This window comes from Podarcis vaucheri (assembly GCF_965113315.1).
Source record: "Podarcis vaucheri genome assembly, chromosome: 7".
In the NCBI taxonomy this organism is placed as follows: Eukaryota; Metazoa; Chordata; class Lepidosauria; order Squamata; family Lacertidae; genus Podarcis; species Podarcis vaucheri.
Genome location: NC_138765.1, coordinates 36090331 through 36105133, shown reverse-complemented (window position 1 = coordinate 36105133; position 14803 = coordinate 36090331). Strand labels below are relative to the sequence as shown.

The following is a 14803-nucleotide window of genomic DNA, read 5'->3' as shown; positions in this document are numbered from 1 at the left end:
ATAAGTAAACTGGTCCCAGGCTGTTAATGCCAGTATATAATAGTAACGCCTTGAAAATGGCCCAGAAGTAACATGAAGTCATTATTTTCATCAGGTTTAGGAAGGCAGCCATTCTTGGTCCCCTTTCGGAGCTTGATGTATGGGTACCCCCAACAAAAATTTAAAAATCTGGCTGTATAATTTGGAATTAATGTGATTTGGAATTAATGTGATTTGATTGGCCTGTTAATAAAAATTATATATATATATAAAAAGAAGGCAGCCATTCTTTTGGTGCTTTAAAAAAAGTGTTTTATTAGGCAACCAAGACTGACAGTGCTATGGTTGCATTCTCCTTGGCTTCTTTCATCTTTTTTTTTAACCATCTTGGTCTCTCATTAAAAAACCTATGCATTGTTTCTCTGCCGCCCTCCCCCATTTTAGTTTATGCTGAAGGAGTTTGAGTCCCGCAAGCCCCAGTATGATCAGCTGAATGAGGCTGCCCAAGGGATACTCACCAGCCCCAGCGAAGGGTCTCCATCCATCAGCAACATGCAGGAGGAGCTCCAGGCTGTCAATCAGAAGTGGACTGAACTCACAGAGAGGCTCAACTCACGCTCCAGCCAAATCGACCAGGCCATTGTCAAGAGCACCCAGTACCAAGAGCTGCTCCAGGGGCTGTCTGAGAAGGTGAAGGCTGCTGGGCAGTGCCTGAGCACCCAGTCCACCATTAGCACCCAGCCGGAGGCTGTGAAGCAGCAGCTGGAAGAAACGAGTGAAATCCGGTCCAACCTGGCACAGCTGGAAGAGGAGATCACGGAGGCTCAGGCCCTATGTGATGAGCTCTCAGTCCTCATTGGGGAGCAGTACCTGAAGGATGAGCTGAAGAAGCGCTTGGAGACAGTGGCCCTCCCTCTCAAAGGGCTCGAAGATTTGGCAGGTATGGAAATGAATCATTTGAAAACATGGGGTCATCAGGTGCTATATAACACCATTTGCAGAATTTAGAAACACAAACAGCATTTAGTCGAGAAGGAGGACTCCCAACAGCCAGGAAAGTTGTGTGGGCAATAAGGACCCAATAGATCCTTGGCTCACTAGATGTGGTGAAAGGCTTAACCTCAGGGCTACTCCACACATTATGAAGCAAACTCAGTGTGTCACCAACACAGGCCCAATAGGAAGCCCCAGCCAATGCCACTTCTCAGGTGTATTTTTCCCTAATGCATGAGTAGAAGAAGTGGGATGGTTAGCTGGGCTCCATTTTGTCTTTCTAAAAAGAATTCGAATGCCACCCCATCCCATTTTGACACTGCCTCTATGTAAATGTAAGGTCTAGAAAGCTTTTTTTAAGGAAACAGATGTTCTGGGGATCCTACAGAATCAATTAAATTTTCCTGAATAGACCCTATGTTCTGTGATTTGTAGCTTCCTAGGTTTATAAGATTGCCTTACCTTTAATGGTATACCAATTTGCTTTTTCATTGAAAGGTGCTTATTTACAAAGACTGGAATGTAGGTTTGTGCATCAGGAACATTAGGAGAGGTTCCTAGCTTTATGAAATGCATGTCTTAACAATGTATTCCTGCCTCCTCCAATTTTCAGGTGACCGGATGAATCGATTGCAGACAGTGCTTGCCAGCTCCCAGCAATTCCAACAGATGTTTGATGAGCTCCACACTTGGCTGGATGACAAGCTGAGGCAGCAGGCACAGAGCGGGCCCATCTCAGCTAAGCTGGAGATGCTGCAGTCTCAGATCCAGGAGCAGGAAGAATTCCAAAAGAGCCTCAACCAGCACAGGGGCTCCTATGAAATGATTGTGGTAGAGGGCGAGTCTTTGCTTCACTCCATTCATCCCGGCGAGGAGAGAGCCAGTTTGCAAAGCCAGCTGGTCAACCTGAAAGCAAACTGGGAGGAGCTTAGCAAACAGATCGCAGACCGACATGCTAAACTCAAGGACTGCTTACAGAAGGCTCAGAAATACCAGCGTCATGTGGAAGACCTTTTCCCGTGGGTGGAGGACTGCAGGTCAAAGATGCTAGAGCTGGAAGTCACTCTGGATCCAGTGCAACTGGAAGCCACACTCCTGAGGTCAAAGGCTATGCTGAGCGATGTGGAGAAGCGCCGTTCCCTTCTGGAGATGCTGAACAGCGCCGCTGATATCCTCATCAATGCATCAGAAATGGATGAGGATGATGTTAGGGATGAGAAAGCTGGGATCAACCAGAAGATGGACGCTATTACAGAGGAACTCCAAGCAAAGACCGGTTCCCTGGAAGAAATGTCGCAAAGGCTGAAGGAGTTCCAAGAAAGCTTTAGGAACATTGAGAAGAAACTAGATGGGACAAAGCATCAGCTGGAAATCTATGAGGCTCTTGGCCCACAGGCCTGCAGCACTAAGAACTTGGAGAAGCTGAGAGCCCAACAGGAGGTTATCCAGGCATTGGAACCCCAGGTGGATTACCTGAGGAATTTCACCCGGGGCCTGGTGGAAGATGCTCCAGATGGGTCCGACTCCTCCCATCTCTTAAGTCAAGCTGAGGTCGCCCAGCAAGACTTCAAAGCAGTCAAGCAAAAAGTTAACGAATGTTGTCAACTTATGGAGAGCAAGCTTGAAGGGATTGGCCAGTTTAATAATCATGTTCGGGAGATGTTCTCTCAGCTGGCTGACCTAGATGACGAATTGGACAGCATGGGCTCTGTTGGGAGAGACATGGACAGCCTGCAGTCTCAAGCAGAGGATGTCCATGAATTCCTGGGCAAACTTCAGAGGCTGAGGCTGGATATCCAAGCTTCTGAAGAGAAATGCAGGCAGATGTTGGATGATGAAGGAAGTCCTGACCTCATAGGGTTGAAACGTGAGCTGGAGACTTTAAATAAGCAATGTGGCAAACTGAACGAAAGAGGCAAAAGTCGCCTGGAGCAGGTGGACACAACGCTGGCTCGCGTCAAGGACTTCTATGACAAACTAAAGGAGCTGAACTACATGACAGCCACAGCAGAAGACAGTGAAGCTTTGCAGTGGGTCGTTGGGACAGAAGTGGAGGTCATCAGCCAGCAGCTGGCAGATTTCAAGGTAAGGACCTGGCTATGCTGCAGGTAGCTTCTGGCTAATGCTGAATCTACTGGTGACTGGGTGACTCTTTCATTCGCATGAGCAACTTGTGTGGTCCAATTTAGGAGGCTCTTCATTCATTAAATCTTAGTGTATACATGTATTGCAACACACTAAAAACTTAATATGTTGTGCTTAAAAAACATCTGTCCCTCACAACCCACAGCGGTCAATGACCCTCCACTTATTTGGATTACTTATGCTAAATATTTAACTTGAATTAGGTTTGAATATTTTAACAGCTGTCAGCTGCCACAGGTATTCTGTGAAAAGGCTCTTGATATTTAGAAGCATGTGAGACATAATGAGGGACGCGGGTGGCGCTGTGGGTTAAACCACAGAGCCTAGGGCTTGCCGATCAGAAGGTTGGCGGTTCAAATCCCCGTGACGGGGTGAGCTCCCGTTGCTTAGTCCCTGCTCCTGCCAACCTAGCAGTTCGAAAGCACAAAGTGCAAGTAGATAAATAGGTACCGCTCCAGTGGGAAGGTAAATGGCGTTTCCGTGCACTGCTCTGGTTCGCCAGAAGCGGCTTAGTCATGCCGGCCACATGACCTGGAAGCTGTACGCCGGCTCCCTCGGCCAGTAAAGCGAGATGAGCACTGCAACCCCAGAGTCGTCCGCAACTGGTCCTAATTGGTCAGGGGTCCCTTTACCTTTACCTTTAAGACATAATGAACTGCACTTTTGTTACTTTTGTAGTAGTAACTCCTACACCACAGAATGAGAAGTGAATCAGTTAAATCATCAAATAATTCTGTATTCTTCTGCTCACTTCATGGGGAGGTTGCCAGAGGCTTCCTTGTATGGCTTGGTGCACTGACCTTACCTTCTTCATCCAGTGGGGGCAGGAGTTTCTGCCACAACCCAGCACTGGATGCAATTTGAATTGTTGAACCATTCTCAATGCAGAGATGCCACAGTTTCCTCTGAGGAAACAGACTGGCTGTTGTCCCACTGCAGAGCCTGGACCCAGATCAATGAATCACAAATCATGGAGGAACATCCTCTGAGGGTGTGTCTTTTCTACTTTAAACAAAAGTCTTGCTGGCTGCAAAAGTGAATTGTTCTTCAGAAGTCTGAGAAATGCTACTCTTGAGGATGTATTGTTGTGCAAGAACTCTGAGCCAATTGCCTTGTTGGGCTCGCTGTTTGTGGCAACTGACTTGAACACACAACTTTTCCACTTGCCAGGAAAGACAGGGGACGTTTTAACAATCTCAGTGAATCACACCATGAATTGATCTCAGTTGGGCATCTGGTGCTGACTCAGTTAAGCATAAGGCTCTGGACTCCTCCTAGCCTGAGTGCCTTTGATTGGAAACTGAGATTGAGCAAACTTTACATTGAGAAGGAGCTGTCCTCTAGCTGTCCTGGCTGATATGGAAAAGTTGGGAAGGGGCAAGGACTGTGACTCGGGTTTTCTGTGTGAAGAGTAGAAGGCTTTGAGGACCCTCTGTAATTTCACCCTTGATATGTTTATCTATTTAATAATTTCTGCCCAACTATGATGCATAAATCAGGCAGGGTGCATTATAACAAGTAAAATAGCTATTTATTTATTATACTGGTTAATATTTAGAATTTCTAAGTGATGTACATAAAATGATTTTTTTAAGCCATACAAAGAATAAGAGCAATTATAATTCATCCTAGAATGCCTACCTTAAAATGCTTGCTGAAACAGGAAAAGTGTTTGTCAATCACCTCAAGTTTGGTAGGGAGGGGGCCTGTCTAATCTCAGTCAGGAGCAAGTTTGACAGGGTTGGGGTCCACAATACTGAACTGCATGGCTGTATCTGATGGCATACAGAGCCTAGGGAGTGGACTCCCCAATTTTTCCAGTTCTAGTAACTGGTAACGTATATCATCTGCACCAAGGAAATCCTAACCCTTCAATCAGAATAAATTATTATTTTTTATTAAACTTATTAATTTTTATTTCTTTTACAAAAGCAGCTCACAATAAACACCTACATTAAAACTGACATGAAACAAAATGAAGAAAAATCTAAAAAGTTATCATATTTTTAAAAGACAGAATTAAAACATTATGTGTATGCATCATTTGAACATTATGTGAAATTTGTTGTGCTTCCAAGATTTCAAGTTTTCAAAGGATAGAGAGGAGGGAGATTATATTGACTAACTATGGGTAGCCTGTCTGGTTCTGGGGCTGATGGGAGCTGTAGGATGAAGACTATAAACTATTGAGAACACTACAGGTCACCTAAGGCTCCCCTGCCCTTCCACATCACACTCCTACCTGATCTCTGGAAGTCCTTATTAGGTTTCACCAGGCCACTTCACAAAAGAGTCTCTGAAAGGTCTAGAAAGTGCCTGAAATTCTGTTCAGCACTAGCAGTGTGTTTTTTTCTAGAAAAATTGGTGCTGGTATTTGCCAATACTCACCATGAAGTTGTTACAGTAAATGTCCTACCTTTTAACCAAAGATGAAGAAGTGCTGGTAATTACCAGGACTACAGAAGGACTGCATAACTTGCTTGTTCCTGATGATGATGTTGGTGGTGGTCTCTTGCATTTCCATGTGCTCTGGTTTCCATCACAGTGTTCCGTTGCTCCAGAAGTGACTTAGTGACGCTGGCCACATGACCCGGAAAGCTGTCTGTGGACAAACGCTGGCTCCCTCAGCCTGAAAGCAAGATGAGTGCTGCACCCCATAGTCGCCTTTGACGGAACTTAACCATCCAGGGGTCCTTTACCTTTTACCTTTATACAATAAAAAGTTTCAAATTGATTTGACAAAATAACAACACAAAAAACAATTTAACTCATAAAGCAATTCACTCAGAGTTGGTGATGAGAGGACCGGGTCACTATGATAGTTGTCCTTCGTCACACACACACAAAAGGAGGGTTCAGATACCTCCTGAACTTGCTGCGGGGGGAAAGAACTTTGAATGGTTTCCCTCATCTACATGAAATCACACCCTGGGCTTGTAAGTGTTTTCCTTTGGGGCAGAGACTGGAAAGGCGCCAACTCAGAAGCTTCTCTTCCCAGAGCTTGCAGCAATTCTGTGACTTTCTTCTGCTGTTCTCATGTTGCAGAAACCAGGATTGGCAGCCGGCTGGCTGATAAGGGGGATCTGTGTTGTGCTGAGCTCACAGGAAGTTAGAACAATGGGAGGAAAGGATTTGTCTCTGTCGGCTATATTTATACCCACAAGAGGGTCTGTGACTGGGCAGAGCTTTCTCCTGAGGCTCATTTCCATAGCTTGGAGAGCAGAGTATCCCCCTTCTCAAACATCCTATGAGTGCAAAATTGGTTTACCTTCTCCTGACTTTACCTTCACCACCCTTAAATAAAAACCCCAAGCTTGCTTTATACCTTGAGTTCCCTATTGCAGCATTTGCAAACCTGGTGCTCTCCAGATGTTTGGTGCTGCAACTCCCATCAGAATCAGCCTATGTAAGACAAGAGGGCCCTCACAATCTGATTTTTCTTCCTTTTGCTTTTTTTGCTCTGGTCTGTTGCCCTCGCTGCTGCTGTCGAGGCTGCAGATTGGCAGAGGGAAGTGTTAAGAAGGGAAGGAAAAGGCTATCCTTGACACAATTTGCAGTCCCACCCCCCAAACTATCAAAATAGTCGTTCATTTCTTAGCGTTTAGATATGAGGCAGGTGCTTAGTGGGTGGTGTGAGCAACGTGCAGCCTTCCAAGTGCTGTTCCCAGTCACTGAGCGCTCTGTTATTCCTGTCCTGGAGACAATTCTTTATATCCTTTGAAGGCTGGCCCCAGGACCGGCCCAATACATTTTGGCACCTAGGTGAACCACAAAATGGCACCCACCACCACCAGGGAAGAAGGGGTAAGTAAACAAGAGTAGAGGAGACCAGCAGCAGCACCCATTCACCAAGAGGATGCTATAGAGACAGCCGGGGGGGGGGCAGATTTTGTCTCTAAGGTGTACGCTTCAGCTGTTGATGCCACCATGACAGCAGCTGCAGGGATGCATTCCTTGGAGGCTGGGTTTGCTGCCCTCCGAATCCTACCACCTAAGGCAGTTGCCTCATGGGTGAGCTGACCCCTCCTTATTTTATCCTCCAAGCTTCTTCTGTGAAGTAGGCCAGGCTGAGTGCTGGTCACTTGCTCAAGGTCACCCTGTGACTTTTATGACGCAGCAGGGATTTGAATTCTAGTCTCCAGCACTCTGACCACTACACTGTGCTGATCCTCCCAATTGCTCATTGATCTCTCCTATCCCCAACTGTTAGCACTTGACTGTGGGCAGCTGAGCATCTGTAGCACTTGACTGTGTAGCACCTATTGCAAGTCCTCATAGGTTTGGGGCCAGACTTGGAGAAAACACTGGGACAGATTCACTGGAGAGCCAAAGGCAAAGCCAATTGCTCTCCAAAGTTAGTCCAAAGGGGAAGGACTGGAATGTGTGTGCAGGCAGAAGGGCAGCAGTGGGGGATGGCAGGGAGACAAACCCAGAAGTTCAGAGCCTGGTTCTTGCTCAGGTGCAATAGGTCAGGCCTCACCTGGAAGTATTTACAGCCTGAACCAATATACTTGATTAGGTCCCTGAAAGGGCAATACTTGTCCTTTTCTACATGGCCTTCGTCCCTGGGCGGCTCACTCACGACAAGAACAGCCAGGACACAGAACAAGAAGGCTGCTGCTGGCACAGCCTTTCGTATGCTTTCATGTTTGTGATGCCTCAGGTGAAGTGATGGCATGAAGGGGGATCTTTGCTAGGGGAAAGAGTCATGAATGTCCCTGGGACTCACCAGATCTGGAGAGCATCAAATTCAGTTTTGGTTTTGTTTGGCAGCTTAGACAAGTCACATCTGTTGCAAAGACTTGCAGCCAATAACTCCAGAGTAAAATTGCTTCTCAAATGAAAACTGCCAATACTGAATTAGTAATAGCATTTATACAACACTTTTTGTATTTTCAAAGCACATTATCTCTGTAATCTTTAAACCAGTCCAGTGGTATAATTAGTGCTAGTATATTAGAATTATCTGCCCTTCACCAACAATTGCAACAATTTGGAATTCAGTATTAAAAGTGGTAAGAAAAAAAATTATGTCACAGGAATATAAGCCTTTGTTACTGCCCCATGTTGCAGATGTGGAGCAGAGAGGAAGGGGAGAATTATGCCTTGCTTAATGCCGGCTAATGAGATAGGGGCAGAGATGGGTTGCTGCTGACTTAATCTCAGCTCACCAAATCCACCCCAGGCCAAATAGTGTTGATATGATTCATGGAAAGTGCTCAGGCTTGGACTCTTGGTGAGTTTTGTGAGAGAGGGACGGATGTCCCTGGTGAGTGCTTCTGCTCAGTATTTGAAACTCCCATTGTTCTAGGCGCATTTTGTCACAGGGAATTTCATTAGCGTGAGCAGTTTCTGAGCTCTGGGTGTAGTACTACACCTAAAATTTCAGATTAAAACTGCAGAGTGGAAGGAAAGGACGACCTTTTTCTGCCTCCTCACTTCCAGCTACTCTCTGAAGACTGGAGAAGAGACCCTCTTAAGAATGTTAGGGGGGTGGGCAGGGGAAGGACTAAACCATGTGAAAAATGAACATAATATTTTAGCTGCAGTTCATTCATTTTCAGCTTTGTATTCTTGTTATAAAAAAGCACACCTAGGCATTCCGTTGTTGCATCCATAACCTAGGTTTAAGGTGCCATTTAGCTCCTAGCTTTCATACAGTATTTCAGTTTCTATCACTGCTTCTGCTGTCTGAACTTGGTTGGTGCGGTCAAAAAGGTGTGCTTGGTCTGTGATGAAGATCACAGTCGGTGGGATGCTATGGAGGAGACAGGGCTTGTGGCTTGTGCAGACCTTAAAACCTGAACCCTGTAGGTAGAAAGTTATGGAGGAGGGTAGGTTAACACTGGGATGGACGCCTGCAAGCAGAGCTGCCTTGGTGTTCCCCAGCAGAAGCTTCTGAAGAGTCATTGAGAGGTAGCAAAGAGACACACAGAGAGACCAGATGGCTGGTTCCTGTCTATTGGAGCTCTGTTTTTAATCTGCAGTCAAACCATCCATTGCCTAATCACTCCAATTATTTGATTAAGAGTGCAAATTACCATGCGCAGCGTAGGGGGATGGGACTATGACTGGTTACCAGGAAATACATTAAAGCATCCAGCCAGACCCAGAAAGGACTTCATGCAAGGCTGATGTTCATCTTCAGTTGCCCCCCTCCGCACTTACACGTATGCCAATGTAATTCCACACTTGCTGCTACACACCCAGAAATATGGTTGTCTGGTGCTTAATAAGCCTCAGGAATGTGCCAGGCACCGTACAGGATGCCAAAGAGACTCCAATCGTTACTAAGAGAGAGGCTTGCTTATTTCCTAAAAGCAGCTTTCACCCACCTGGTGCCCTCCAGATGTTTTGAATTATAGTTCCTATCAGAATTCCCTATGCTGGCTGGCACTGATGGGAATTGTAGTCCCAAACATCTGGAAGGCACTAGGGTGGGGAAGGCCAATTTAAAATATATTTTTAATCCCACCCTTTACTTATGTATATTTGCCAGCATGGCATGAGTGGGATCATGAGAACAATAAGAACCAGCAAAACATTTCAGAAAATTTCCAAGATAATGAAATACTCAAACTATAGCAAAAACAAGCACACACCTTCACTTTTCACCTTCAGATTCATCTCTCTTGCTCCATCTAACAAGGCCTGTTAATCAGCCTGCTTCATAGCCCAAGAAATAAATACCTATGACTGAAAGAAACTCTGCAGATGCTCAGAGGTACTCTCCCTTCCAGCCTGTTTGCTAGCCAAAATCCATTTCAGTGGATGAATACCTCACCCTTGTATGTTGCGGAGTCTTGGCACTGAAACTGAGCCCTGCACTTGTCCCTTATCCTCCCCCCCCCCGCCTCAGTGTCACCTGCTTTGTGCAGATTGTAACCCCACCGGAAGGGGCCCAAGCTGCCCCTGTGGTCTGGCTAGTGGTGGGATTCAAGAAATGTATTAGTGGCAATGATGACAATACATTTAAGGATTTCCTGTTCATGAGCTCCTTTTCCCTACAATGGCCTTTTTTGTTTTGGGGGAGAAAAGAAGCCAGTGCCCTGTTGGAAATGGGATTTTGCATATTGGCAACCCTAAAAGAACCATAGCCTCCTCCTCCTCTCCCCCGCCCCCAAGTCCTCCTCTCTCCTTTTTGCTGTCTGTCTGGCTGCCATTCTTTGCCAGCTTTGTATAATAACTGCAGGAACAAAGGCGCTGTGGCCAGAAGGGGGATGAAATTGAATGCAGATTTTCCAGGTGGTTTCATCCACCCAAAAGCTGAAAAGCACCTGCGTGCTCTTGGCAGAACGGGAGTTCGGTTAACAATAGAGCCGTTTTGTGGGGGCGGCCATGAGGGAGAAGGAAGAAAGGCTAGATCCATCACACACACCAACATCATCACCTTTGCAGGCTGAGTGGTGGTTGTTTTATTCTGAATGGTTTGTGCTTTTCAGTTTTTATGCAAAAGAGGCAGATAGGGGCTCCTGTGTGTTAAGAAACAAAAAGGCACAAATGGTGATGTAGGACAGAATAACCCATCATTCCAGCCTGAAACGGACCATGAGTGAGGCTAGTCTGGTCTGCACACAAAGCCTTCCTTTGCCTCTGTGATCAAATGTGCAAACCCTGGTGTGAGGTGAGGCTTTCCTGTGCTTTAAGAGGGTTGCAAATGCCCACTAGTTCACCAGTCATTACCCCAGACTTCCTTGTCCACAAAGCTAGGAGTGGTGATCCTTTTCCCTCTTGTAAATGATCTTTACCTTTCATATAGGATTTAGTTACACTTGAATGGAAGGGAATTTACTGCTGAATTAACACTTCCGAACCTATCATCTCCCCACCTTTCTAACACCTTGCAACTTAGATGTGCCTAGGAGAATAATTATTTTGCAGCTTTCTCCATCCCTTCCTTCCTCTCCCCTGCCCCCTAAATCTAAAGGTCGATCTGTGCTGATGTCTTAAGGGAAATTATCTACATCCTGCACCCAAAACAAGTGCTTTTCCAGTGTTGAAGATGATGTGGGGGTGGACCTTTCCAAAATGCTTTGGATGGTTGCTTCTGTGGTTGGGTTAGCCCTGGGTACTGCCCTGCACTTATCCTCACAGTTGCCAGGGCTTTTTTTTAAAAAAGGAGGTTTCATAAAAGTTGACATTCTTTGGATGCCGATTTTGGCCATAGAGTACCAAGGCTGACTTTGTCAGAGCAATTGTGCAGAATGCAGCAGGCCATCGTTTCAATTAACATAAGGTAGTCCTTTAAAGTAGCCCTATCAACCTGGTGCCCCCCAGCACAGCTGTAGTCCAAAGTGGCTGAAGTTGGGAAAGGATGCTTGAGGGTGTGTGAAGCATTGCACATACCTAAACCTTATGGTGGCCATGCAAGACACTTTGAAATAGGTTAGGCAGTGAGTTTCATGGCATAGTAGGGATCTGAACCCGTGGTTGACATTTTTATGCCTGTAACTTGAAATCCTAGTTTCTCTGTGTGGCTGTATTGGCCCTGCTGGGTAGCAGGAGGAGGAATCGTCTCCTCTGTAATCCTGGTGTCTTTATGGATGCTGTGATGCTGATAAATCCACCCTTGCTCATTCCTCTGCCTTGCCAGATCGGATGGCCCAGCTGGCAATATTTTTAACCCTTCTCTGATGTGCATTGGCTCCTTCCAGTCCAGCTCTGAACAGCTGGGGGTGAGGAAGGGGTGGGAGGGAGGTGAACAGGGTAGCTATTTTGTTTTCCTTGTTGGATGCTTTCCAGGCCCACTTAAATTGTTGCTGTTGCTGTTGCTGCCACTGCCTTGCTGTTTTGAGGGCCAGCATCACCCAGCAGAATGCTTCCTCTTCCCCAGCTGCCTAACCTTCTTTAAGTCATGGCACCAGCACCTCCAGGGGGCAGTGTTAGAACTGGGGCTGTGGGCAGTTCTATCCAGTGATTAGAGAGCAACAGCATCTGGGCCAGAGAGACACCCATTTGGCTGGGTGGCCTTGGACCAGCATCTAGTGCTCAGCCCGTGGGGTGTTTTTCTTTCCTCCAGGTGCTTTGCATAGTTGATTCCTACCTGTGCCTCCCATTCATGACTTTCCAACATAGTGCCTCATTAAGCAGGCACTAACCTATGCACCTTTGTTCTTGGTTGAATGGACATCCTGTACTGCCCCTCACTCAAAATACCCCACTCTTGCTGCTCTTCTCTTATCAAAGCCTTTTTTTTCCTTATAAAATAACATAGAATATGCACATTTCTACCTATTCATCTATCCTAACAATAGATGTCAGGCTTTTCCAGGGGTGGCAAGGTGGTGATGATGTATTTCTTCTAGCAGTGGAAATGCTGCCAAGATCAAGGTTTGCATGCAACCTACCTGCCCTGCTTCTATGGGTGGTGCCTGTAGAGGTGTATATAAGGGTGAAGAAATGATCTGTTGTTGTTTTCCAGTTACCTGACCCAGTGAGCTCAAGAAAAGGAAGGCTCTGTGTGTGTGGCGGGGGGATTCCATGCAAAAAAAAGGGCCCCTGGTCTTCTCCATCTGCAAAATGGAAGTGAGAGGACAAACAAGATGTGCCTTGCATGTTAATAGTGCTTTATAACAGAAGACTGAAATGAATTAGGCATTAATCAATGTAATTGACTGCAGAGTTAAAACTGTGGTTGAGTTGGGGCTCTCCCATGTGAAATAGTTGCTGTTCTTGGAAGCCAGTTGAATTGGGGGGTAAGGGAAGGGCTCTGGGGCCCTGGGGCCCCTGAAGTTTTTTTGGGGGGTGCCTCAGGCATCTCCGCTTAATGCTCTCATGGAAAAAAAGAGAGGAGGCAAAAGGGTTTGGTGTGCCTGCTTCTGAAAGGGAGGTGTATAATGCAATCCATCTGTGTTCTTCTCTGGTTGTTCAGGAAGAAGTTAGCTTGCTCTCAAATCCCTTCCAATGCCTTGGCCAATGAGTGCAGAGGCACTGGAATTATCAGCAAGGTTTAATTTTTTTAGCTTAAACTTTAATCAAATCAGACTGAATTAATTAAGTCACTTTATATTTAGACTCCTTGTATTTAAATGTTTGCTTATGGTTCCTCCCCCTTCTTGCCAGCATACACCTAGGCACCGTGCACATAAGTAACAAGGGGATGGCGCTGAGGGTGGCAGGCCCCTTCCTAATGTGTGAATGTGCAGGTGCTGCAAATAGATCTGTGTGCAAGCAGAGATGTTCTCCAGCTCCAGTAAGAAGTCTTAATGTGTTGTGTCAGGCAACACCCTTCTTACTCAAGGAATAAAAGTGCTTTGGAAGAGAAGCCAGCAGGAACCCAGACAGCCTCCGCTTGCCAAAAGCAGCATTGGCCAAAGAATCTTACCATTGTTCGTTCTGTGAAAGACAGGGGGGGAAACCCTGATTAACCATGACCTTGGCCTTTTGGTGGGAGGTCAGTCTTGCAGTTTGCGCTCTCTCTCTCTACCTCTCTCTCTCTCTCAGGATGAGGTGCAATCTGGCTCCCTTGGGAATTGATGCTGAACTCAGTTTCTCCCGTTTGCTTATTTGTTAATTAATTTTCTGCCCAACCCTTGCTCTGAAAGGAGCCCAGGGCAGTAAGCAACCTCTTTATAAACATTAAGGCCACCTAAAAACATTTTAAAACAGCTGCATATCCTCACAGCAAATAATTACAAAGTTGCTGGGAAGAGCACCTTTTCAGTCAGTAAATGTCTCCTGAATGTTAATTGAATACACCTTACTAGGGAGGCCATTCTAAAAATGGGGATCCACCACCAAGGAGGCCTTGTTACAGAGAAACATGAGCCGGGCAGCACCACAATCAACAGGGTTTCCCCTTCTGATCAAACTTGTGCTAATAAGTTTTCCAGGCCCAGAATGTCCTATTTGGGGGAAAGGCTGTTGTGAAAGGGATGCTGTGCAGTTTTGCCTCGGATTCTTCTTCTGGCTGCATCAGTATAGGAAGCCAGTAGTTCCTCATCAATGTTTCTTTGCCAGTGCAAGGAAGCAAATAATGCCAAGGCAGAAAGCTCTAGGTCATTATCAGTGATGGAAAGACAGGCCTATCCCCATGGCAGAGCAGTGTACCCAGTCCAAACCACTAGTGCCCCACAAAGAGGGAGCAGGTACCCAGGCTAGAGTCTTCTCCCAGGACTTGTTTGCAGTGCAAAGTTCAGCCCTGCAACATGTGAAGTAGCAATAAGCAAGATTGCTTCTGCTTATGTGTTGAATGTTTCTCCAATGGCTAACCACAGTTAGCACTCATGCACAGCTGGGAAGAGTGAAAAGGAGGAGTGGGAATCCTGGAAGGACCACCAGATCATATAACAGGGCCATTCCCCATAGAGTTCAGAGCACAGAATGCCCCAAATTGAGAGAAGGCAGATGCAGATTCAGTAACTGGAGGGTATGAGCCAAGCACCTGTCCACTGGTTGATGATTGCTAGCATTTCAGCACTTTAGAGCAGCCTTTGTGGTAGCTGAGGCTGATGGGAGATGTAGTCTGACCAGGTTGGCAAAGGCTGCTTTAGATGGGTGGGCATTCGTGTTTGCCTTCTTAACAGCTCTCAAGCTGCCCTGTGCTGGAAGGCAAGTTGGCCTTGTGTTTGGGGAAATGTGTGCGTATCTGATTTGACCCTTTGGTAAACAACATAAAAGGATGCTTCATCAGCTCCCATTGCTTGCCACACCTTCCTGTTGTAGAAATCAATCAGCAGCTGAGTTT

The 14803-nt window shown here is 46.1% G+C and overlaps 1 protein-coding gene across 17 annotated transcripts in view; it reads left to right on the top strand.

The window, feature by feature from the left end:
• MACF1 (microtubule actin crosslinking factor 1) overlaps positions 1 to 14803 on the top strand; it is a 301663-nt gene that overhangs the window by 216215 nt on the left and 70645 nt on the right. For all 17 annotated transcript variants that reach the window (XM_082229489.1, XM_082229488.1, XM_082229497.1 and 14 more), the window contains 2 exons: positions 424 to 919; positions 1586 to 3057. In XM_082229489.1, coding sequence (XP_082085615.1) covers positions 424 to 919; positions 1586 to 3057 — 1968 coding nt within the window. The remainder of the gene's footprint in view (positions 1 to 423; positions 920 to 1585; positions 3058 to 14803) is intronic.